The sequence below is a fragment of the Amphichorda felina genome (assembly GCF_050947745.1).
Source record: "Amphichorda felina strain 45539 chromosome Unknown scaffold_4, whole genome shotgun sequence".
NCBI lineage: Eukaryota > Fungi > Ascomycota > Sordariomycetes > Hypocreales > Bionectriaceae > Amphichorda > Amphichorda felina.
The window spans coordinates 1,034,955-1,056,561 of NW_028145046.1; the positions used below are offsets into that span (position 1 = coordinate 1,034,955).

General features: G+C 56.0%; 7 protein-coding genes across 7 annotated transcripts; 4 read left to right on the forward strand and 3 right to left on the reverse strand.

The window, feature by feature from the left end:
* Window positions 1-2,094: 2,094 nt before the first annotated feature.
* MST1 (threonine--tRNA ligase MST1) lies at window positions 2,095-3,612 on the forward strand (the record flags this gene model as incomplete). The annotated part of the gene is made up of 1 exon (XM_083193538.1): window positions 2,095-3,612. The coding sequence occupies one exon, from the start codon at window positions 2,095-2,097 to the stop codon at window positions 3,610-3,612; it is 1,518 nt and encodes a 505-aa protein (XP_083050486.1).
* Window positions 3,613-4,082: 470 nt separating this feature from the next.
* INO4 (uncharacterized protein) lies at window positions 4,083-4,461 on the reverse strand (the record flags this gene model as incomplete). The annotated part of the gene is made up of 2 exons (XM_083193539.1): window positions 4,083-4,285; window positions 4,365-4,461. The coding sequence occupies 2 exons, from the start codon at window positions 4,459-4,461 to the stop codon at window positions 4,083-4,085; spliced, it is 300 nt and encodes a 99-aa protein (XP_083050487.1).
* An 835-nt stretch (window positions 4,462-5,296) lies between these two features.
* ACO1O0_004098 (nucleotide diphosphatase) lies at window positions 5,297-6,184 on the reverse strand (the record flags this gene model as incomplete). Its single annotated transcript, XM_083193540.1, has 2 exons — window positions 5,297-5,926; window positions 5,987-6,184. The coding sequence occupies 2 exons, from the start codon at window positions 6,182-6,184 to the stop codon at window positions 5,297-5,299; spliced, it is 828 nt and encodes a 275-aa protein (XP_083050488.1).
* A 777-nt stretch (window positions 6,185-6,961) lies between these two features.
* Window positions 6,962-9,277, forward strand: ACO1O0_004099 (Bromodomain-containing protein; the record flags this gene model as incomplete). The annotated part of the gene is made up of 6 exons (XM_083193541.1): window positions 6,962-7,039; window positions 7,175-7,269; window positions 7,357-7,956; window positions 8,007-8,268; window positions 8,318-8,804; window positions 8,865-9,277. 6 exons carry the CDS (start codon window positions 6,962-6,964, stop codon window positions 9,275-9,277), a joined length of 1,935 nt encoding a protein of 644 aa, XP_083050489.1.
* Window positions 9,278-10,032: 755 nt separating this feature from the next.
* On the forward strand, window positions 10,033-12,082 carry ACO1O0_004100 (uncharacterized protein; the record flags this gene model as incomplete). Its single annotated transcript, XM_083193542.1, has 4 exons — window positions 10,033-10,458; window positions 10,537-10,748; window positions 10,811-11,464; window positions 11,515-12,082. 4 exons carry the CDS (start codon window positions 10,033-10,035, stop codon window positions 12,080-12,082), a joined length of 1,860 nt encoding a protein of 619 aa, XP_083050490.1.
* Window positions 12,083-16,009: 3,927 nt separating this feature from the next.
* APT1 (adenine phosphoribosyltransferase APT1) lies at window positions 16,010-16,752 on the forward strand (the record flags this gene model as incomplete). The annotated part of the gene is made up of 2 exons (XM_083193543.1): window positions 16,010-16,535; window positions 16,607-16,752. 2 exons carry the CDS (start codon window positions 16,010-16,012, stop codon window positions 16,750-16,752), a joined length of 672 nt encoding a protein of 223 aa, XP_083050491.1.
* A 675-nt stretch (window positions 16,753-17,427) lies between these two features.
* Window positions 17,428-20,570, reverse strand: ACO1O0_004102 (alpha-1,2-mannosidase MNL1 domain-containing protein; the record flags this gene model as incomplete). The annotated part of the gene is made up of 2 exons (XM_083193544.1): window positions 17,428-20,369; window positions 20,468-20,570. The coding sequence occupies 2 exons, from the start codon at window positions 20,568-20,570 to the stop codon at window positions 17,428-17,430; spliced, it is 3,045 nt and encodes a 1,014-aa protein (XP_083050492.1).
* Between the last annotated feature and the right edge of the window lie 1,037 nt (window positions 20,571-21,607).

Sequence of the window (21,607 nt, forward strand, 5' to 3'; positions counted from 1 at the left end):
GCCATAGCCCGCGCAGAGGAGAATGTCTTTGCTAGTTCGTCAAGAACATCGCAACTGTTATGAAAGAGGGCATAGGCGCGTTTGCGGCGATATGCCATGCAGCTGTTGCGCAGGCTCTTGTATGCGACAGACGTGGCTAGAGAGACGGCGTAAGGCGCGACGGGCCAAAAAGTCATCGAGGACTTGAAATCCTCCGATGCGATTGATATGATGCTCGTCGCGGCAAAAAATTGAAGATCTGAGCTAGGTGTAGGTTGGCTCTGCCCTTCAGTCTCCTTAGGCCTGTGTTGGAGTATGACAACTGCAAGATAGAAAATTTCCAAGGTGGCTATTGTAGGCGTCAGTAGCAGAACACACAGAACCGTGCTTCCCGATCAAATCACCAGCAGTTCCAGGATCAGATTAGGACTCACCAAGAAGAGCGCTCGCCACGTCCTGTGCCTTTGCCTCGCGCACAAGGTCCTCGAACGTCAGGCTTTCATCCGCCACGACCGCCCCAGCGGTAGAATGAGGGCGATACCGTGAGATGACACTATCCAAGAACTGAGTAGTGCGGATGAGCAACCTGAAAGGGGGAGTTTGCCCAGCACATGTCTCAAGTAGGCTTATATCAATATCCTGCCGGTGTAGGAGAACGGGACGTCCGTTAGTCGCAGCATTCAGCCGGTCCAGCACCCAAATACACCAGAATATGCGCCTCGACTTTTCTGCCCCTGTGCCGTCATCAGGCCAACCAAGATGCAGACCCAGGGTCTGCGTGTGATGTACGGCTTGGGAGACATAGTAGGCTGATACTTCGCTGCAGTTGGCTCGGTCTGCATAGAATGCCATCAAGGTACACACTTGCAAGAGAACAACGTTGTCGCTAATGAAGCCCATATCAAGCGATTGCTTTACAGCGGCCGCGATGTATGCGCGAAACTCGCTTGGGGAAAGGATGCGCTCCTTATGAGGCAGACGTAAATGTTTTCGCATCTTTGGGTCCAAGGCTGCGACAAGGCAGATGCACTGTTTTAGTACCACGGCCTCTGACGGGCTATAAGCATCAAGGGATTCTTCCCACAGAATCGGGAAGACGGGATCGACTTTTGCATAATAGAGACTCATCAATACACCAAGTTCATACTCGGGAGGCAGAACTGCGAGGCATTCCTGGCGCAAACGCGAAGAAATGGCTCCAAGGCCAACTAAGCCAGTGAGTTGAGCCGGTTCCTGGGAAGAATGATTGTCGACAGGCCCATTTTTTTCCCTAGAAAGTAGCTTGTCGTGAGATTCGGGTCGTTGGCCAAGCCACACACCAACCTCGGCGTGCCGTGGCAGCTGCTTAGACTCTGAGCTGGGATGCTGATGAGAGAGGAATGAGGCTTCAGGGCTCAGATCCCCCACAAATCGAAGGTATGACTCCTTTGAGAGTGGCCGGATCTCAGGCGCGCCATTCTCGGGACGAACGGGAGTGTCAGACGTAGGCCCCGCCGGATTGGATGATGGCACTTGGGGTCTAGATACAAAATCATGGGAGCCTCCAGAGGTAGGTATAGGAGACAGCGAAGCATGGCTCGGGATGGTATCCGAGCCACGGGATACCCCATGTGAGCAGCGTTTCTACATGGGCACATGTTAGTGGGGATGAAGCGCACGAGTCCAAGAATTAGTGCAACTGACATGTCGTTTCTTGCAGGAATCGCAAGACTTCTGCTGGGTCGACTTTCGCTTTGTGCCGACGCCGCCCACATGATCGGGGATGAACTTGAACATGGCTACTGGACGATGTTCTAGATTGTGGCTTCTTCCATCACCGTTGTGGGTTTGTGTTAGTCGCCATCGCCAATCTCCATCCACTAGGTAAAAGTTGGTAGTAGTCTAGATGATATTGCAGTTGTTTGTGGGATGGAAGTTGTTGCAAGTTGGGGTGATCATGGGCGATTCCATTTGGGGAAATCGATTTAATTACACGGAAGCGCTAAACCACAAAGGGCAATTAACTCGATCGCAACCACAACCGCGTCGTAGAATTCTCGAACCTCGCTCTTCCGCGTCGTCGCCATTGACCTAATAACCCATTGGAGCCATTGAGCCATTGGCCTACTGACCGCCATGATCCGGCCCCGGCCCACTCGCACAGTCGCCGCCGCCCTCGCGCGGAGGCAATGGACATGTCCTTCGTGCTCTTTCTACCGCCGATACTCCCAGAAGCCCAGCCGCGAGCTGAAGCCTCCCCAGCAGACCGAACCGGCCGATCACCGTAAGCTGGGCACGCAACAGGGACTGTTCACCACCTCCGTCTACAGCCCCGGCTCGCCCATCTTCCTGCCCCACGGCGCCCGCGTCTTCAACCGGCTCGTCGACTTCCTCCGCAAGCAGTACGTGCGCTACGGCTTCCAGGAGGTCATCACCCCGACCATATACAAGAAGTCGCTGTGGGCCAAGTCGGGCCACCTCGAGAACTACAAGGATGACATGTACTCGGTGACGGGGTACGCCAAATCCGACGACCCCAAGAGCACCACGGGCTGCTGCGGCAAGGAGAGCGCGGTGCCAGCAGAGGAGGAGGAGGATGGCGAGTACGGCCTGAAGCCCATGAACTGCCCCGGGCACTGCATAATATTCGCCTCGCAGCACCACAGCTACCGTGACCTACCCGTCCGGTATGCCGACTTCAGCCCACTCCACCGGAACGAGATCTCGGGGGCGCTGAGTGGCTTGACTCGGGTGCGCCGCTTCCACCAGGACGATGGACACATTTTCTGCCGCCCCGTCCAGGTCGAGGACGAGATCAAGAAGACGCTCGACTTTGTCCGGGTCGTCTACACGGCCCTGCGCCTGGGCGTCAGCTACCGCCTGGCCCTGTCCACCCGCCCGGTGGACCACTTCATCGGCACCGTGGAGGAGTGGGACCGCGCGGAGGACTCGCTGAGGAGGGCGCTGGACAAGTCCGGCATGGAGTGGAGCGTCAATGAGGGCGACGGCGCCTTCTACGGCCCCAAGATTGACATTGTGCTCAAGGACTCGGACGGCAAGGAGCACCAGACGGCCACGGTGCAGCTGGACTTTCAGCTGCCCAAGCGATTCGAGCTCGAGTACCAGGCCCCCGCGCCCGAGTACGAAGCACGCGGCGAAACGACGGAGGACCCCGACCTTCTGGCCTCGTACGGCCCTGTTCGCCCGGTCATGATCCATCGCGCCGTGCTGGGATCTGTGGAGCGGTTGATGGCGATTCTCATTGAGAGCTACAATGGGAAATGGCCCTTCTGGCTGAGCCCCAGGCAAGTCATGATACTGACTGTGAATACCTCGGAGCCGGTCGTGCAGTGGGCAGAGGAGGTGCGCAATGTGCTCACCGGCAACGACGATAAGGTGTACGAGGACCTGCAGGCCGGCAAACTCCCGTCGCCGGAGCACCCGCTGCGGCCGACCGGCCTGGCAGTGGACGTAGACAGCAGTGCGCGGTCACTCGGTTCAAAGATCAGGGAGGCCAAGACCAACGGGTACAGCCAGATCCTGGTTGTCGGCGACAAGGACGTAGAGAACAAGCAGGTCAGCCTGGGCAAGGAACGGATGAGCCCGGCAGAGATGCGGGACAAGATGCTCAACATGGTAGATACTTTCCAATGAGATAGAGTGCCCTTCTAGGGCTGTAAATAACAAAAGGGTATTATTCTTTCAAACACTAGTATTGACTATAACCCTGACGCACTGATGGCCTCCTCAGAGAGGCCGCGTCACTCAACCCTCGTGTATTCCGGCTGAGTAGGTAGTCATCCTGCTTAAAAAGCCCCCGATGTGTGCCATTTGGTCCGTACTAGCAGACATTCAAGCCTGCGCAATGAGGTTTGCGCGACACGATGCGCGGCTCTTTGGCGCAGCGAATGCTGACATCGCGGAGGGGCAGATTCCGTCACGCCCAGCAGAGGCGTCCGCTTCTCTTCGATTCCTGTCGTCACTGGCGACCCTGGGTGATACCGCTCTGCTGCCGGTAGAGCGGTCTTGGGGAGGAGGAGCAGCATCAGCCAACCAGGTCAGATCGGACGACGGGACAATGGACAGAGACGGAGGGTGGGATGAAGGCGCACTGGTAGCAACCCCTACCTCTTGAGCTCCTCGTTGACCTCCCCGCCCGCTTTCTCGACCCTGTCCACCAGGTCGCGCCGCTCCTCAATCTTCTCGCGCATGAACTCGACGGTGCGCTTCAGCACGAGACCCTCTGATCGGCCCTGGCCCTCGAGACCCGGTACCAGCTCCGTTAGTCTGTCGAACCCCTCTCTGATGGCCTGCCGTCGCTTCTGCTCTGTCGCGTAGCCATGTTAGTCAGTTGCAGCCTCGGCGGCGAAGCGGGGGAGACGAGCCCCAGGGGAGTGGAGATGTACCGGATGCGATGTGGTTCTGCTTCTTCTCCTCCTCGGTGAGACGGGGCTTCTCGTCGGCGCCGGGGACGCCACTGTCAGCGGGTGGCGGGGATGACATGGTTTGATGTGTGTCTCGGTGTTGGCAGTGCCTGGTTGCCCGTCTTTTGCCGTCTCGAGAAGAAAATGCTACACCCAGCAGCAGACGAAAACCCCCCTTTACCGACCAGGCCGACAAGAGACTAGCAGAGTGTCCTTTTATATCCGTCTGTGCCTCTGCGCGTGTGTGTTGATGGGGAAGCGGGTGAATCCGGGGAGGCTTGTGTCGGGGGAGGATGAAAAGTGTGGGTTGCAGCGTGCAAGGATGCGACCCCGGATTTCCCTCGTGCTGCTTAAAAGAACGTTTAAAAGGGAGCCAAGAAGCCGTGGCGCGGGTGCCAAGTGCCCTGGTAGGCCGGTAGAGGCTGGTTCGTCCAGGGGATTCTGGCACGCGCGTGGGTGCCAGCGTTGCCGCATTCCTGTCTGCTCGTGCTACTGTAACGCTGTGGGCTCATGCTCATGTGGGTAGCTTCAAGGTTGGTAATAATAACTTCATCGATGTTTGCTGTTACTAGCCCTGGTGAGGCGCCGCGGCAAGGCGAACAAGGTTTCGGGAAAGATCTTGCAGATCTACGGCCTGCCTGAATTGAGTTTGTTGGGATATTATCCAAGAGTCGAATCTACTTTTCCAGACTATCTTGTCCCGATGAGTTCCCCGAATTAGGTAGCATAGTTTGTCATGGACTTATTTGTGACATACTGTCACCCATCCTGTTGCTTTCTATGTATATAATCCCGAACCGATTTAACACGCTGTAACCAAATCCATAACGCCTTGTTCATGCCCATTCAAGTAGTCCTTAACGTTGCAAGTTCAACACTCTTGTCGTCTCAGCACCTACAAACATGAGGCACTACTAGTAGTCTTCAGGCTCATCCTCCTCTGCCATTTCCTCCTCATCTTGGCGGAAAATGACCTTCTCCGCCATGGCCAGACATCGACGGACCGGCAACCCGACCACGTTGTCCACACTACCCTCGATCCTCTCCACCAGGAGCATGCCCCCTATTCCCTGGATAGCGTACCCGCCGGCCTTGTCTGCCCCCTCGCGGGTCTTGACGTACGCCTCGATGACGTCGTCCGGCAGCCCATTGTCTTCGCCCCAGAAGTACACCTTGGTCTCCTCCGTGTGTGTTGCTATCTCGTACCCGGGATGCCTGGCGTCCTCCCTGGGCGCAATGACCGTTACCGACGTGAGTACCTTGTGCAGCCGCGTGTCGCGCATGACCTTGAGCATGCGGATGTGCTCGGCCTCGCTGCGTGGCTTCTCGAGGATGCGGCCGTCTCGGGTGACGATGACGGTGTCGGCCGCAATGACGAGGTCCGGCTCGGGGATCGACTCGAGGTGCGTCTCGATGGCCTGGGTGTAGATATCGAGGGCCTTCTGGCGCCCGGTGGCGGCGACGTACTCAAAGGGACCGTAGGCCGTCTTGTCCAGGTCCTCCGGTTTCGTCGACGGGAGGATCTCCAGGTTCTTCAGGCCCATCTACGGCGGGTCAGTGAGTGGGCGAACCCGATAAGCCATTTCCTTAGATCAGCGGCGCACCTGCTGTAGCAATGCTTTCCTCCGAGGCGAGGCAGAGGCGAGGATCACACGCTTCGAGTTGAGGTGCTTGATAATGGGCACGTCGAGGGGCAGCGGGCCCCTGCGAACGGGTGCATTCTGACGTATAGGAAGGCTCTGCTCGCCAGTGGCCTTATCGTAATCCGGAGGCGGATCACTAGGGGTCTTGGAGTCTGCCATGGTGGCTTGGAAATCGTCCGTTGGGTAAGTGACGAGAAGAAGTCGAGTACTCGACCAAGGCGATTGATGATTGATTCACCGTTGGAGCATTGGAGGGCCCGCCTGCCCCGCCACCCCAGTTCGTACGAGTACACCTGAAGTACATAGTAATACGTAGTTAGTTGTAGTTGGAGTGAGTGAATGATACCATATATAAAGTGCCAGTGAAATTATTTCTTCCTTATACAAACCATTACAAGGACCTAATTAAAAATTGCTGTTGCACCAACACCAAGTTCCCTTCATTTTTCTTCCATCTTCTGGTTGTTCTCACTCGCTTGGACACGGTGTGCTGGAATGGCGACTGTGTCTCAGTTACCCTTTATGGTTTAGCGCGACAATGCCAGCTAAGGCACTGTGGAAGGAGGTACGTATCCCCAAGCTCGAAAAAGCCAACCTTGAAAACGGACGCGACCTACAATCATCCGACGGCCTCAAGCGTCTCCAGCTTACCAGAGCTCCAGACACACAACCCTAGGCATCCCGCCAATTCCTCTGACTTGGGGCAAACTACAGCAGCAGTCCATTCTTTCTGTCTGCTGGCGCTTTCCAGCAGACAGCGGTCTCCCCGACGCGACTCCGACGACGGCTCCCGCGCGCGTCCCCCCCTGCTTCGGCAGCACCCGCCAGCAACAAATTCGGATCCACGGTTGAGCAGAATCGCCTCCTCAAAGCATTGTTTCGAGCTCCCAGGGCTCTATATGATGCGATTGAGGTTGCGCTAGCGATTGATTCGAGATGGATTCCAAGCGCAAAGCGAATGGCGCTGGGACTCCAGACACTGATGACCGAGCAGCCAAGCGTCGCAGGCTAGCGGTAAGTCTGCCCCTGCGCGTCAACCCGTCTGCAACCTTGCGTATGATTGCTCGATTCTCTGTTTGATTCAACGTCCACATTTATACCTCGGCTTTGATGCGCAACCATCCAGACACACCAAGCTGACAGAATCAGGAGTCATTTGATCTTTCCAAGGGAGAATCCCGCGAATCGACGACAGCATATGGACTGAGTCTTGTGGATCAAATTCGGCGGACTGCCGATAAAAGGTAAGCTTCTCTTGTCGGTCCAAGAAATATCACTGACCAGTTCAGTGGTCGTCGCGTAGCGGGCTACTTCGAAACGCTGCCCCCCAGAGAAGGCAATGCCGACTATTACAAACGGACGCGCATGCCCATCTCACTCGAGACAATCGAACAGAAGCTTCAGAATGGCGAGTTTCAAAATCTCTCCGAGCTGGAGAGTTATTTCAAGCGCATGATATCCAACGCCAAGGAGTGGTTTCCACGGTCCTCGTCGACCTTTGATGACGCCGAGCGTGTACGCAAGGCGGTCAGCAACTACATGACCAAGACCAACCCTGCGTATCAGACCCGCGGCTATCAGGCTGTTCCTACCCCGCTGCCTCCGGAGGGTGCCGTGCAGTCTGGAGCGCAAGACGAGGGTGCGGATGAAGATGCAGAGGGCGAGGATGATGATGCTATAGGCGACGGATATGACGAGGATGCGGACGGCGATGAGCCCGGCACTGCGTCCCGGAAACGGTCTATCATCCTCAAGCGAAGGGGACCTGGCCGGTCAGCTAGGAACTCGATGTCGACTCCTCAGGAAACACCGCGAAAGTCGATCTCGAACCGCCCCGACCATCAGTATGAAGATGTGCCGTACAAAGGCCTTACCTTCCAACAAGCTCAAGAAAAGCTTGTTGAAGAGATGCTACGACACAAAGAGCCAGAGTAGGTGCATCTCCCGTCTGCCAAATAACCCTTGCTAAACGTGTCTGTAGCTATGAGAGCGCATACTTTGAGCCTTTCGTGAACCTGCCTCCGCGGGCTTTGAAAGACTACTACAAGATGATTCAAGAGCCCCTCTCGTTGAAGAAGCTGCAAAAGATTGTGAAGGGTGTCCAGGGACGAAATGATGCTACTGGCGTCAGCGAGTTCAAGAACTGGACGCAGTTTGAGGAGAGGGCAAAACTTCTCTGGGACAACGCATACTACTACAACGAAGAGGGTAGCGACATTTATGAGTTGGCACAGGAACTTGAGGTAAGCCGTTATGAACTGACGGGACAAACGCGATATTAATCCTTGGCAGAAATTCTTTTACGAAGAGTTCAAGCAAGCTCAGGTCGTGCCCGAGCCAGCCCAGCCGAAGATCAAACTCAAGATCGGGCAGCAGTCTGAACAGCCGGCGTCAGCCAAAAAGATTACTATTCATGTCGGAAACAGCCGAGGCGGCTCCGTGGAATCCCCCGCAACCCAAGCTGGCCAGGGTGTCGATCCACCAGCTCCCAGCCAGGACGTAAACGGCGTCGCCGGCCACACCCAGATGGTACTCGCACCCACGGACAAGGCTAGGAGCATCTCGGCCTCGGCACCTTCACCAAGTCCGTCGATCCAACCTGGGCTGAAAGGGGAAGATGTCCGGATGTCTCCCGCAGTTCGCCCACCAAGCGTGGCCTCGGGCCCAATGCCGCATGCCATGACTCGACCTTCCTATCCTGCAGTTCACGCCCAACCGCAATTCCAACCTGTCCCAGCCGCGCCTGTGGATCAGAAACGTCTGAGACGCCCCGGAAAAGGTATGAATGATTCCTTGGTTGGCGGGGAGAGGGTAACTAGGAGAAGCTAACACGAACCAGGTATCAAAGACGCTTTGATCTCCAGCTTGCGACTTGAATTCCACAAGCACGGCCAGAATGAGCCCAACGTGTCCACGGTGTTCCCGGACCCCAAGGACATGCAGCAATCTGCCACGATCAACCTGCCAGCCGACTACAATCATGTGACCATGGTTACAACGCTTCCCAATTTCCTCCAAGACCGTCAGTACAGCCTCTGGGCCCTGGTTGACAGGCATCCTCTTAAGGCCAGCCCCCAGCCTATCCCCAACCAGAGGCCCCAGGACCGTGTCTTTGGAGCCACGCTTCACCCGGGGCTCAACATGATCGAGGCCCATCTCATTGCGGCCATCCCTCGCAGCGAGCGAGTCCTAGGCGAGGATGAGGCGGAGCTAGAGATCTTTACAGTCTTTGTCAACGTGATGCGTAGCTAGGAGTATGACACCCCGTTCTTGGACGATGGGCAGGGCTCGCCTCAGCCTATTATGAGGGTGGCAAACAAGCGGGTTCAAGAAATTCGCCGGAGTAAGTGATGGCGCGTTGGCACCAGGCTAAGTTACCAAAAACCGGATAGTAAATTTGGGGAGTCATGGACGGCGTATCATGGCGTGAGGCGCTGGGTGGGGTTTATGTATGTTATGCGTCTGTCGTTCGGTATCAATGCGAACAATTGTGTGTAATTATCTGTCTATTTGCGGTGGTCAGGAAAGCTTATAAGTGTAGTAACTTGCTTAGTTTGTCTGGATTGTATCCGTAACAGCGCCGGCGACAGAACCGAGGAGGAGTGGTCATTAATATCGCTAGAACTGATCATCTGGCATTGTGATGGAGTTCGTTCTGCAGTGTTGGACCACTTACTTCGTACTTGAGCGGATAAGTTAACGTGCCCCCCACTGTGTTTTGCCAGGCGCCAATAGCGCCTGCAGGGACCTACGACTCCCTCGTCATTGTGCTGCGCTGATCCGCTGCCCTTTCACCGCGCTTCCCCCCCCCCCCCTCCCCCCCCCCCCTTCTCCAAAAGCTCCCAATGCTCCCGGGACTCGACACATGACCACCTGCCAATACCGCCCACTCCTCCGACCACGCCGAAGCCGATAAAAAGACCTAAACTTGTGCGACCAGAAACGCAGCCAATGTAGCCGCCTCCCCCGTCGTAAGGCGCGCCCACCACCACCACCCCCCCTGAGATATGCCCAGCTTCTTCCAGTTCACGCAGGGCACCGAGTCGCGCGCCCGGCCCACCAGCGACTCTTCGCCGCTGCTGGGTCGCTTCCGCGCCGTCCCGCCCGCGCACTACCAGCACCAGTACTACCAGCGGCGCCAGCGGGGAGTGAGGCGCCAGCCCAGCCAGCCGGGCCTGCTGTCGGGCGACGGCCGGGGCAGCGTCCACGTCGGGTACGGCGCGTTGATTGTGGGGGATGACGACGATGACGATGACGACGACGACGACGACGATGATGATGACAGCGACGCGGGGGTAGGTTCTGCGTGGAAGAGGGCGTGGCAGCGGTGGGTGGTGGACTTGTGGGTTCATCCGAGGCAGCTGGCCGTCAAGAGGATTGCGGAGAAGTGGTATACTCGATATGGGCTACTGGTCTTCCTACCTGCTATCATGGTAAGTCGAGTCGGCCACGGGGCACGATATAACGCCAAAAATGACAAAGAGGATGGCCGGGCTAATGCTTGCATATAGACCATTGCGTGGTGCTCGATACCGTTCCCCCAGTATCCGCTTCCCGAAGACGACGATGGCGATACGGGGGAACACGCGGACAAGGCGCCTGGTCACGGTAAAGCGCGGGTGGAAGTCAACTTTTGGTTCTTCATCTTCGTCTACTACGGATTTTACAATATCACGGCGTTGACCTGGATAACAAAGGTCTTTAATCTCTACAGCCTCAACTGGTACTCCGGCCTCCCTGAACACGATTTCAGGAAATCTATATCACTAATAACATAAACCCTAGGTGGCCCCAGTCGCTGGGATTCCCAGTCACGGTCTCACTTATCGCAATTGTGTCGGTCGTTGCTCCGATACCCATCTACTACGCCGACGTGACCCGTTTCCTGACCATGCACAACACATCTTGGATCTCATGGACCTTCATCATCATGGCACTACCCGTGGCCATAGCACTCCTGCTTCTCAGGAACAATGAGCGTCACCTTGGACTGAGGCACACACTCTCCGAGACGCAGCGCATCTTCACCTCGTCGTGGTGGACAGCCGATCCAGTCGACAGTTTCTCAAACCGAGATCGGCGGCGCGGCCCCATCAGCGAGGACATGTTCGACGATATCCCTGCCGCACCAGGCGGACTTGGCCTGGTTCAGCTCCAACGTGGCCCCCCGGCCTTGAAACGGAGGTGGTTCCCTGCGAGTTTTATCAGGTTCATGTGGTTCTGCATCGCCCTGTTTATTGGGCTGATGGCCTACGTGCTTGGGGAGGCGTACGCCGAGATCTATCTGCGGACCCTCCCACACAACAGTTTCGAAACGGTTGTGTACGTGTATGGCTGGGTCGTCACAGTGCATCTACTAGATGCCCTAACAGGTTGGGTGCTTGGCATCCGCGAGGGCGAGCGAGTGGGTAGCTACCCCCTGAGCTGGGTCTTCAAGCTGTAAGTTGACTTCCAAGTCTCCATCACGATTGATACTGACGATATGCCAGATATTTCATGCTCACCTACCAGACCTATGTGCGGGCTCTGTACGCTCGACTGCGCTCGCCCAAGCAGTTCCTCGTCCTGCAGATCCTCTCATCCACCCGACTCGTAGTCCTCACGCCCATCATGATGACGACCGTCTTCCACAAGATCCTCTCCGTTCTGGGCCTCACGACGCTCAGCTACGGGACCTACCAGAAGCTGCAGACGCGCAACGTCTTCATCCGCTTCCTGGCCGAGAACGCGTCCATGGCCACCTTTCTCGGCAGCGTCCTAGTTCTCCACTTTGGCGCCAACAAGAACGTCTACCCCTACTTTTCTTTTGACGATCTCGACGATGACTACGACTTCAATATGACCTTCTGGGCTTCGGGCGTCACATGGGGCTGCGAGCTCGTCGCCAGCATTGTGGTCAGGGTCCTCGTGCGGGCCATCTTTAGCGTTGACGTCGGGCTCGAGGGGAGGATGGATCTGGCGGTGTGGCCGGAGCTGCTGCCGACGTGCGTAGCGGTGACGCTCCACGTGCTGCAGAATATGCTTTTTTCCATCATTCGTTTACGTTTTCGAGCATGACGCGACCATGTTTCGTTTTTTGCTGTTCCCATTGGCATCACATTCGATGGGGCTGGCTGTCCGCCAGGCTTCTCCTGGCAAGCCCCTTCATATTAGACGATTCGCCGTTTTGCATAGCATAGCGCCTGGATACCCCCCCTCTTGGAGCGTTTATAGTCTGCCGGCATCAACGTAACGGCATTAAATAGTAATACCACCCCTGACTGTTTGCTAGAAATGCTTAATCTTTAGATGCTTGGGCCAAGATTCGCTGTGGAGTGCATACCCGCAGAAGTGCCTCATCGGCCGTCGCATCCGAGTTGTATAATACGAGATCCAGCGAAACTTGGTAACTAACAGGTACTAACGCATGCACAACATTCTACCTGGGACCTAAGGTGATAGACCTACGTACAGTGGCATATCGGGAGTCAATTGTCAGTTATCAACTTTGGATGCACTACGGTCTACGACTCTCATCGACCAAACCATGGCAAAGATGCCGTCCCGGCGTCTCCCTTCTCTCCCACCCATCTCTCTCCCGTGTCCCCACAGGGCTGGCACCGGTGAGGCTGATGAGTGCAACGCCGTATCTAGGAATAGCCATATTAGTACATATCAGTATGCTGTATACATGTACATGAAGCGCAAAATGGCTATACCATGTACATAGCCGTATCGCCTGGAGCTGCTGCTCCTACTACTACTATTATGTATGCACATATGTACTATGTACAACGCAGATGCGGGTGGTGGGGCGGATCCTTGTCGGAGGCGAGGGTGCCATGGGCACACTTTGTACTATGAAGTACGTACGGAGGATGTAGGTCTAGATCTCTCTTACGGGATGACGCTTTCAAGTAGGGATAAAGTCGACATGCTCGAGTCCTGGAACTAGCGTTTGGAGGCTTGTTTCGATGCAAGCCAGTGCCGAAAAAGATGAGCGGTGAGAGGGTAACTCGAGATGGATGGTTGTGGCGGGTACCCCAATGTGCCTTGAATGCGCAACGGAAGGCGAGGCTTGTTGACTCATACGTACTCGTAGTACATACGTATAGCAGGTTGCGGTCCCCGGAGCGCCTCAAACCGCCGTTTATCATGACCTGACCTGACAGCCAAGTTGCCAAGGTGCCATTGTCGGTGGAGGCCGTGGTATTTGGTTGTCCATAGGCTGGCGCTTGGGCTGGGCATGTGAAAAACATGAAAACCATGAGAAATTATGGAAAACACCGACCCGACACGGATGCGAGACCGATGGCCGTGATATCGTCTCGGCCATATCATGCTTCTCCCGAATCACCTCCGGGTGATCTCCCGGTTTATTGGGAAAGTAATAATATTCGTATACGCATGTATTGTATTGTCCAACGAACTTACCAGCGTAGGTACAACTCTTTCCATAGGAGAGGTTGGCGACCAGCTCATGGCGGCATGCCTGTGATCAGCAGAGTACTGTCGCAGGAGGGAATAAGCTTGACAAATAAAACAGAACGCCGGCAGTCGGTTCTCGTACAAGCATGAAAGACCTGGCCTTCCACGTCAGCCACCCCCATTCGCTATGTCTGGAAGGCTGAAACGTCAAATTGGCCTGGGCGAATACATAATATGGCATGCTCGCGAGCTGCCGAGAAGAGCCCAAACGTCGCTTGGGTCGTGTCAGACCCATCCTGATATGGAGATGGTGCGGGGCACGCCTTATCTGATTGCTTTGCCCACCGCTGACATGACAACGCGGGAAGGGTGTGTGGCAGGCTTGCGTGTGTGTGTACCTATGTGTGTGTGTGTGTGTGTGTGTTTGTGTGTGTGTGGATGGCTGGCCATCATGTTGTGTGTGGCTGTCGTGATTCTCGACGAGTCGACACGTATTATCGGGGCCTGTTCTTCTTCTGGTCAACTGAAATTGATGCGTCGTGCTTGGGGCTGGTGCCTCGGTCATGCTCGGCGTCTTGTCTCCCCCATGTCCTTCGATAAGGTGGAAGAAGTCTGGCCAGAACTCGTGGGGTTGGCATGGATCGTGGATTTGTTGCCACACTTTGTCTCATCTCGGTAACATGGCAGAAGCACTTGAAGAAGCTCCATGGAAGCTTTTGCCGCCATGGGCCTCAAACGACTAGCAAGGAAAGACTCGGGGCTCACGAGTCACTGCCCCTGTCAATCGGTTGCCTCCACACCATCCTGCATCCTTGCTCCTAGTTGCTGTGATTTTTGCGCGTCCTTGAGGCTTGCTGCCGCTATTCAAAGTTGGCAAGCTGGCAAGTTGACAAGCTGGCAAGTTGACACTGCGGAATGCCAAAACGGTTGGGCCGCCAACATATCTGTCGTGTCGCCTCTCCTCTCACAGAGCCCTATTGCCCTGTCAGTTGTCAACTCATGTGAAGAACCTTGCTTCACCCAGTTACCCAGGCTGTCGCTCAGAACTGTCAGATAGGGGACTTTTTTTTTTCCCTTTGCGCCGAATCGCCGACAACACGGCCGCATGCACGCTATGGCCGTGGCGGGGCAGCATGTACATTGTAATACAATGGTAGGTAGCATCCGTTTGTAAGTAGGTGCGTAGCACGAAGTATGCTCTGCAGATCGCGTGTCTGAGTAGCGTCGCGTGTGAGCCCTGGATTCCTCGAGGGAAGCCAAGGACCGCCGCGCCCACGAGGCAACCATCCGCCTCTTTGTATTGGTGAGACCCATGTGGGAGGATGAGGAGATGCTTGTACAGATCACGACAGTGGAGTACGTCGTGAGCAGATGAGGTGATGAGCTGATGAGCTGATGAGCGGTTGACCCATTGACCCGTCCCCCGTAAACAATTCAATCGGCTGTCATCCAAGCCATCTCTTTCGTGCCTTCGACCATTCACCGTTGCACCGATTCCACCGAGACCCCGGCGAGACCCCAGCAAGGCCGTCGCGACGACCCTGCCAACGGCCCATGCCTGGCCATGGTGGGGTTAATTATCGATTCGTCGCTTCAATGGCCAGCTCAGTCCATCCCACCTGCGCACACCACAGCTTACGATTTGCTATTTGCTCACTCTTAAGCTCCGGCGCACGGTTGGGAGGAAATCTCTGCACTTGAGCTACATAGTCCCATAGTACTGTATATGTACATTGTCATGTTAGTAGATCATGTTTCGCGTGCAGGGCGAGGAGTCATTCTTACGCGCTCTTACCGCCTTCTGTTTTGCACTCGGCGCTCGCTGGTCCGAGTCGTACTGTTACGCTTGCGAATTTTGTCGACCAACATTGGGGATAGTACATGCAAAAAACAAGGACAAGCACAATTTGAAAAGCGAGCACCCGTCGGATGTCGTAAAAGAAATAAAAAGGCTCCATAGCAATCGGATGCTGCCTTCGCTGTCTCGCCATCGCTATTGCTGAAACTGGAAGTACATCAAGGTAGTAAGGCAAGTTGGTAAGGTACTATTATTACGCATTACTGGTCTTGCCATGTCGTAATAAGTGGCTTCCCTGTGCCAGACAAGAACCTTGGAACCTTGCAACCTTGTAACCTTGGAGGCGAACGGAAGCTCCTGCCGCCGTGAATCATTGATGTGGCCGTTGTGGCCGTTGTGGCCGGTTTGCCCGTTGTAGCTTCCAGGTTGTGCCCGACCTGAATGAACAGGGCAGCGTTAGGCGGTTAGGTTTGGGCTCAGGCTGCTCTCAGCGGCAGCTTCGCACAGCGCCAGGGCGCACTGCACACCATCTGCCCTCCGTCCCCCTCCCCCGCCATCCCACCTGCCCAACCTGCGCTGCAACCTGCCTGCCTGGCTACCTGCCTGGCTGTACCCTGTCGTTTCTTTCCTCCTGCACTTCCCGTCCTCGGTCCTTGCTCCTTTGCCTCCAGTTGCTTCCGAATCTTCTCGCCCACTCTTCTTCTTTTTCTACCCTCGTCCCCTGCTACTCAGCTTCCCCTCTTCCTCTGTTCCCTTTTTCTCTCTCTCCCTTCCTCACCATGAGCACTCAGGGCGACCATCTTCCTGTTTCTTCGACAGCGGCCACCACCAACATCGACCCCTCCACCACGGCTAGCCAAGATGCCTCGGGACGACAGCCCTCCGCCGCCTCCTCCGCCGCCGCCCAACTCGCCGGTGCAAAGATAGAGCTGCGTGCCAACCTGCGCGAGTTCCCCGACTTCCCCATCCCTGGCATCGACTTTGTCGATATCATGCCCCTCTTCGCCAACCCCTCCGCCCACGCCACCCTCATGTCGGCCCTCGAGCTCCAGATCGCCGAGGCATTCCCTGGCTCCCGCCCCGATGTCATTGTCGGGCTTGATGCGCGCGGCTTCCTCTTCGGCCCCGGCCTGGCTCTGAAGCTCGGAGTCGGTTTCGCCGCTGTGCGCAAGCAGGGCAAGCTGCCTGGACCGTGTGTTACGGCCGAGTACGTCAAGGAGTACGGCAAGGATCTCTTCCAGATGCAGGAGGATGCCATCAAGGAGGGCCAGAAGGTGCTGATCGTGGACGACATTATCGCTACTGGTAAGATATTCTGCATACTTCGACGAGAAGAAAATTTTTCCCCAGAACCTCGAGATCTAACAACTTTCCAGGTGGCTCTGCCAAGGCTGCTGCCGACCTTGTCCATCAGCTCAAGGGCCAAGTCGTTGGGTTCCTGTTCATCCTCGAGATCCCCGGCCTCAACGGCCGTGACAAGCTCGGCGGAGCCCCCGCGTCGATTCTGATCGAAGACGCCTAAGCCCGCGTCCACCGGACTTTTCAACAAATGATTGCCTATCTAGGACCCTTGAAGCGACCGCTTGGACGATGATAGATTCTACAGATATACTGCGCCAACGATGGGAAAGAAATCGGATCATCTCCACTTCATCGCGAAGAAACTTATTTTTCTCTCTCTTGCCTACAACGGCAGGCAGTGAGCACATTTTTGGCGTTAGGTATTGCTTTGGCATAAAAGTGGGTATGAGGGGAATATTTTGCATGGAAACTACATAGACAAGAGCGCTGGGGGGTTTGGGAGGTATTTTTGGTTGATACTGTTTTTTTTTCGCCATGCTACTCGTTCCGCGCGTCACTAATAATCCGAGCTTCGCCCAAGCTTGCGCAAAAAAAGACGATATTAAGGTTGCGACGGACACCGGATAGATGGCAAGTTGGGTCGCCGATGAGATAGAAGATATCTGCCCCTCTTCCCGACGATAACAGCATTATCATCTTGGATGACATGGGTCAGCCCTTCACGTGGGCACGTCCGATCCTACATTTACAATGTATTATGTTATGTACGCTGTTGCCATAGAATACGGGTACGCATATACAACGCTCGACTCATGGCGTGTCCACAGTGGTATTTACACGATTCACGTCCCAAAGACCACGCCGCCTGTGCAACAGGACCAACCCGACACGGCTCTCACAATACAATAGCATTGTCAATGCGGCCCCCCTGGCTCTTGACATAGTATTTTCTCCGCATGCCCACCCCTGCGGCCTGCCTAAAGAGCTCGTAGTCGCCCGCCGCGGCGCTCATGAGCACCAGAGGTATACCGTGCGGCCGCCGCACGCCCCTGGGGGTGAGCTGCTCGGTCTCGAGCTGCGGGCGCACGTCTTCCTCGTCGCTCTCGTTGACGACGATGACGAGCTGGAGGGCCGACGTAGATGGGGAGAAGGAGGGGATATTGTCCAGCTTGGCGGAGAAGGAGCAGCGCCCGCGTCGCATGACGATGACCTGGTGGTTTCGTGGAGCGGTATCCGGGAGGGCTCCGTCGCACCCATAACCGGCGAGGTAGATGGTCTTCCAAAGGAAGTTGGAGATCGGATCCTTGTTGTTATACGTTGGGCTGTCGACGAGAGGGGTGTCGACGATGGGAGGGACTGGGAACCCACCTAGGCCTGTAGCGGTGTAAGCTCTCCGAGAGTAGATCAGAGGGCCAGCGCCGTCATGGCTAGGGTTTTCGGGAAGGCCAGTGTTTGAAGGTTCAAAAACCGAGGAGACGACTCGGAGAAGAGATCTAAAAAGAGATTCTGAGGAGTCCAACTCTGTTCCCTGAGGAACGCTGGCCGTGGATGCGTTACTCGCAGCCATGTCTTCGGCTCGGAAGAGTAAGTCCGCGTCGCCTTCCTCGGAAGGAACGTCAATGATGAACTCAATATCGACCATACTAGAGTCCCGGTACGCGGTGAAGGCCTCGTCCGCAAGGTGCCTGACATGCTCCGCATGGAAAAACACTCTCTCATGTTTTCCAAGCTCGGTCTGGCCCACGTGCGTTATCCTCCAGAACTCTTCTTCATCGTCCAAACTGCCTGTTTCTTTCTCAATCTGCAGTCTCAGACCACCCAAGTTCTTGACAGTCGGGCCGCGGTGGTCCTGCCACACAAGGGACGTGCCAAACTTGGAGATAACGGAATTAATGGGGTCGCTTGCTGGAAATTCAATCCAGGATATGACACGGGACGGTGGTGCTAAGCAGGTACCATCCGGCGGGAGCAGCTGCGGAGGCAGTGTCCAAGGAAACAGGGTGTGGTTCGACAAAGGTCGATACTTGGTCACGCGCCCCTTTTTCTTGTCCTGGACTTGGACCGCCTCGAGCGGGCCGTGGATATTGGGAATGTTGTAGAGGCCCGTGAAACGTGAAACATCGAAAAGATCGGGGCGCGCAGCCGTAGCAGACGCCATCAGCATATCCGGAGCTTTTGGGACGGGGCATGAGTTGGTGTACGTGTCGTCAAAGTATGTGTAAGGGACCACGCTCTTCTCTGCCGCCGGGGCGCCGCCAGTGCGAGACTTGGCATGTCTCTTCTTGGGGATGATGAGCGGATGGCCCTCGGTGGTGAATACAAAGGGGGCATCCAGTTTGTTGAGCTGGTGGTCCGGATCGAACAAGAGATACATGTACTTGGTTGTCTCTCCAAGAAAGAAGCTCTCCATGCGATCCTGCTTCTCGCCGCTCCGGACGTCTTGGAGTCCAGCCCAGCCGCAGGGAGCATAACAGCGCCACTTGATATCTTTCAGGACCATCTCTCCAACGTAGAGATACCAGGGGTCTTTGGTTGCCCGGTAGATGTAGTAGGTCGATTCGATGAACTCTGGTCGTCCCGGCCACCAACCTATTCCTGAGTCGACATCATTTCCCCGGAATGACCACCGCTCGGGTAGAGCTGAATAGCGAGTCCACAACGCCGTGTACACGAGATTTGCCTCAATGGCCTCGTCAACTTCTCCGGCAAGGGCGAGTAGGCCTGGATAGAAGGCACCTAGACTATCGATCCACATGGTGTACGGCTGCCCAGTGTTGCGATGATTGTTGGAATAGTATGGATACGCGCTACGGTCCGTATAGATGTACCGTTTCACCGAGTCGTGAGCTCGGTGCCAAGTCTCGAGGAATGCATCTGACGTATGCAACTCATGGGGGAGAGGTGGGTGGAGAGTGTTGGGATCGAGCCAATCTGCCCGGCTTTCCTTGTGGGAGGTTGAAATGTTCAGCATATCTTGTCCGGAGAGCAGGATATGGCTCTTGAGAGCGTACTCGAAAAAGCTATCCATGCCAGCGCCGATGCCAGAGTGAGGGCCAATCCACGCGCCACTCTCTGCATCGATGCCGTTGCCGATCAGTCCAATGTGGCTCTTGCGGCCCCAGACCTCCCAGAATGCCCGCTTAGCAGCTTGTTCAAAGCGGGGATCCCCAGTCAGCCGGCTCAGGACCGTAAACTCTAGAGTCAGACTGCCAGCCCCGGCACTGCAGGTCTCTGTTACCTCTCTGCGCCCCCTCTCGTCTTTGTAGCTCTCCGCGGACTCCGGCCCATGGAGGGGAGAGTTGGTGTAGAACGGTATTCCGTGGCGAAGGTTGACTCGGGGATAGGGAATGCCGGTTGGGGTGTAGAACGCAGGGAGGAGCCTCTGGCCAAGATCAAGGGCCAGGCGCAACAGTTGGCCATCGTACTTGAACCCATTTGGCCACCGGATAGGGGGGAGCTCCAGCGGGTCGTCATGTTTCGAAGGCTCGACGGGTGTCGGGTCGTACCCAGCGATGGGAAGCTCTCCAATGGCAAACAAATGCGCGCTCAGAAGGCCACCAACGCCTCGGATGACCGTTTCAAAAACCTGGACCTTGCTGTCGAGGTCGAAGCCCGAAGCCCGGATCCCTTGGCCGGATGGCCCTTGGCGGCCGTCTCCGTAGTGTTTGACGAAATCGGAGACACCTCTCTGGAAATCGCTGAGAGCTTGCGGGCCGGTACGTGACTCGTCCTTTGGGCCGCCAGCCAGGATGGCGAGCGTGGACAGGCTGTCGATAAGGGTCAGGGAATAGTTGCCCAGTGCGTCGTTGAGGCCGATCTGGCTTGGGTCGTTTCGGTCTCGTGATAAGGGAGCGCAGGTGAGCGGGCGCAGCTAGAAAAACCACCGTGTCAGAATGATGATATGGTGACAGCATGGGAGTTTCAGCGGCGTCTACTTGCCTCATCCTCCGGAAAGGCGTGCTCCATGTAGTTGTTCCAGCCGTGGTAGAACATGTCGACCGTGTCCTGGCGCAGGCGCGCCAGGCGGTCTACACGCATCGCGGGAGCGGTCCATGGCAGCAGAGCGCATAGGAGGACCAGCGCAAGCGGCAACATAGTTGGGGCCCCCGTCAGGGCGATCGGGGGATGGGAATCGTGGCCGTCGAGCGGTTGCTCTCCGTAGGCCCCTCTAGAGTCATTTGGGAGGGGTTCCAAGAGGCTCCAAGAGGCCCTGCCAAGATGAATCAGCCCGAACAGAGCCAAGGTCCGTCAGCCAGAGGTCTTATCCTTCACCCGGAGGACAGAGCTGTCCCAGGCTTAGTAGTAGGCGGAAGGAGCAAGTCGCGGCGTGGACAGAATGCATTCCATCTGCAAGAGAAGTTGCCAGCGTTGAACTGTCCTGTGCCACAGTTGATAAACTGATGCTGTGGCGCCGCTGTGGCTTATGACACACGCACTTGCCCCATACGTCGTAGGTACCTATCGTGGGGTCCCGTTGAAGGCAGGAGGGACGGGCGCGCTGTATTAACGCGGGGCATAAGAGGCATGCGCGCACCGTCACAACTCCCCCACAACAGCAACATCATCTGCATCACCTAACACTAAGGTAGGTACACCAATTTACCATTCGCAGGCGTTGTCCGAATCTTAACATCACTACTAGGCCTTCCCCATACTATCTTGATGGCTTTCACTCATCTGATTCCCGGAGATCGCGCCTTCTGGCACGGAGAGCAGTAGATGGAGGTGCCAACCCTCGGAGATCCAGACGACAAGGCACAATGAGTAACTTGATGAAAGACCAGCCACAAGTTTACGGGCACAGCGGCGGTTGATTCTTTAACCGCCCGCCCGGCCGCATGTGGGGCGTGAATTTGGATTACGGCAAGCCTCGCGCGGGATAGAACCCCCCCCCCCGAGAGCTTTCGGACCCGGTGACGGTTCCCCAGGGCTTGTCTCATCCGGAATAAACAAGGCCTATAACAGCTTGATCAAAGCGCCATATAGCGGAAACCTCACCGGTCAGACAACTTGACAAGTAAGATGTCATTTTCGGCAGACAAGCCACCCCGTTCGGAGACTCCGGAGCTTCGGGG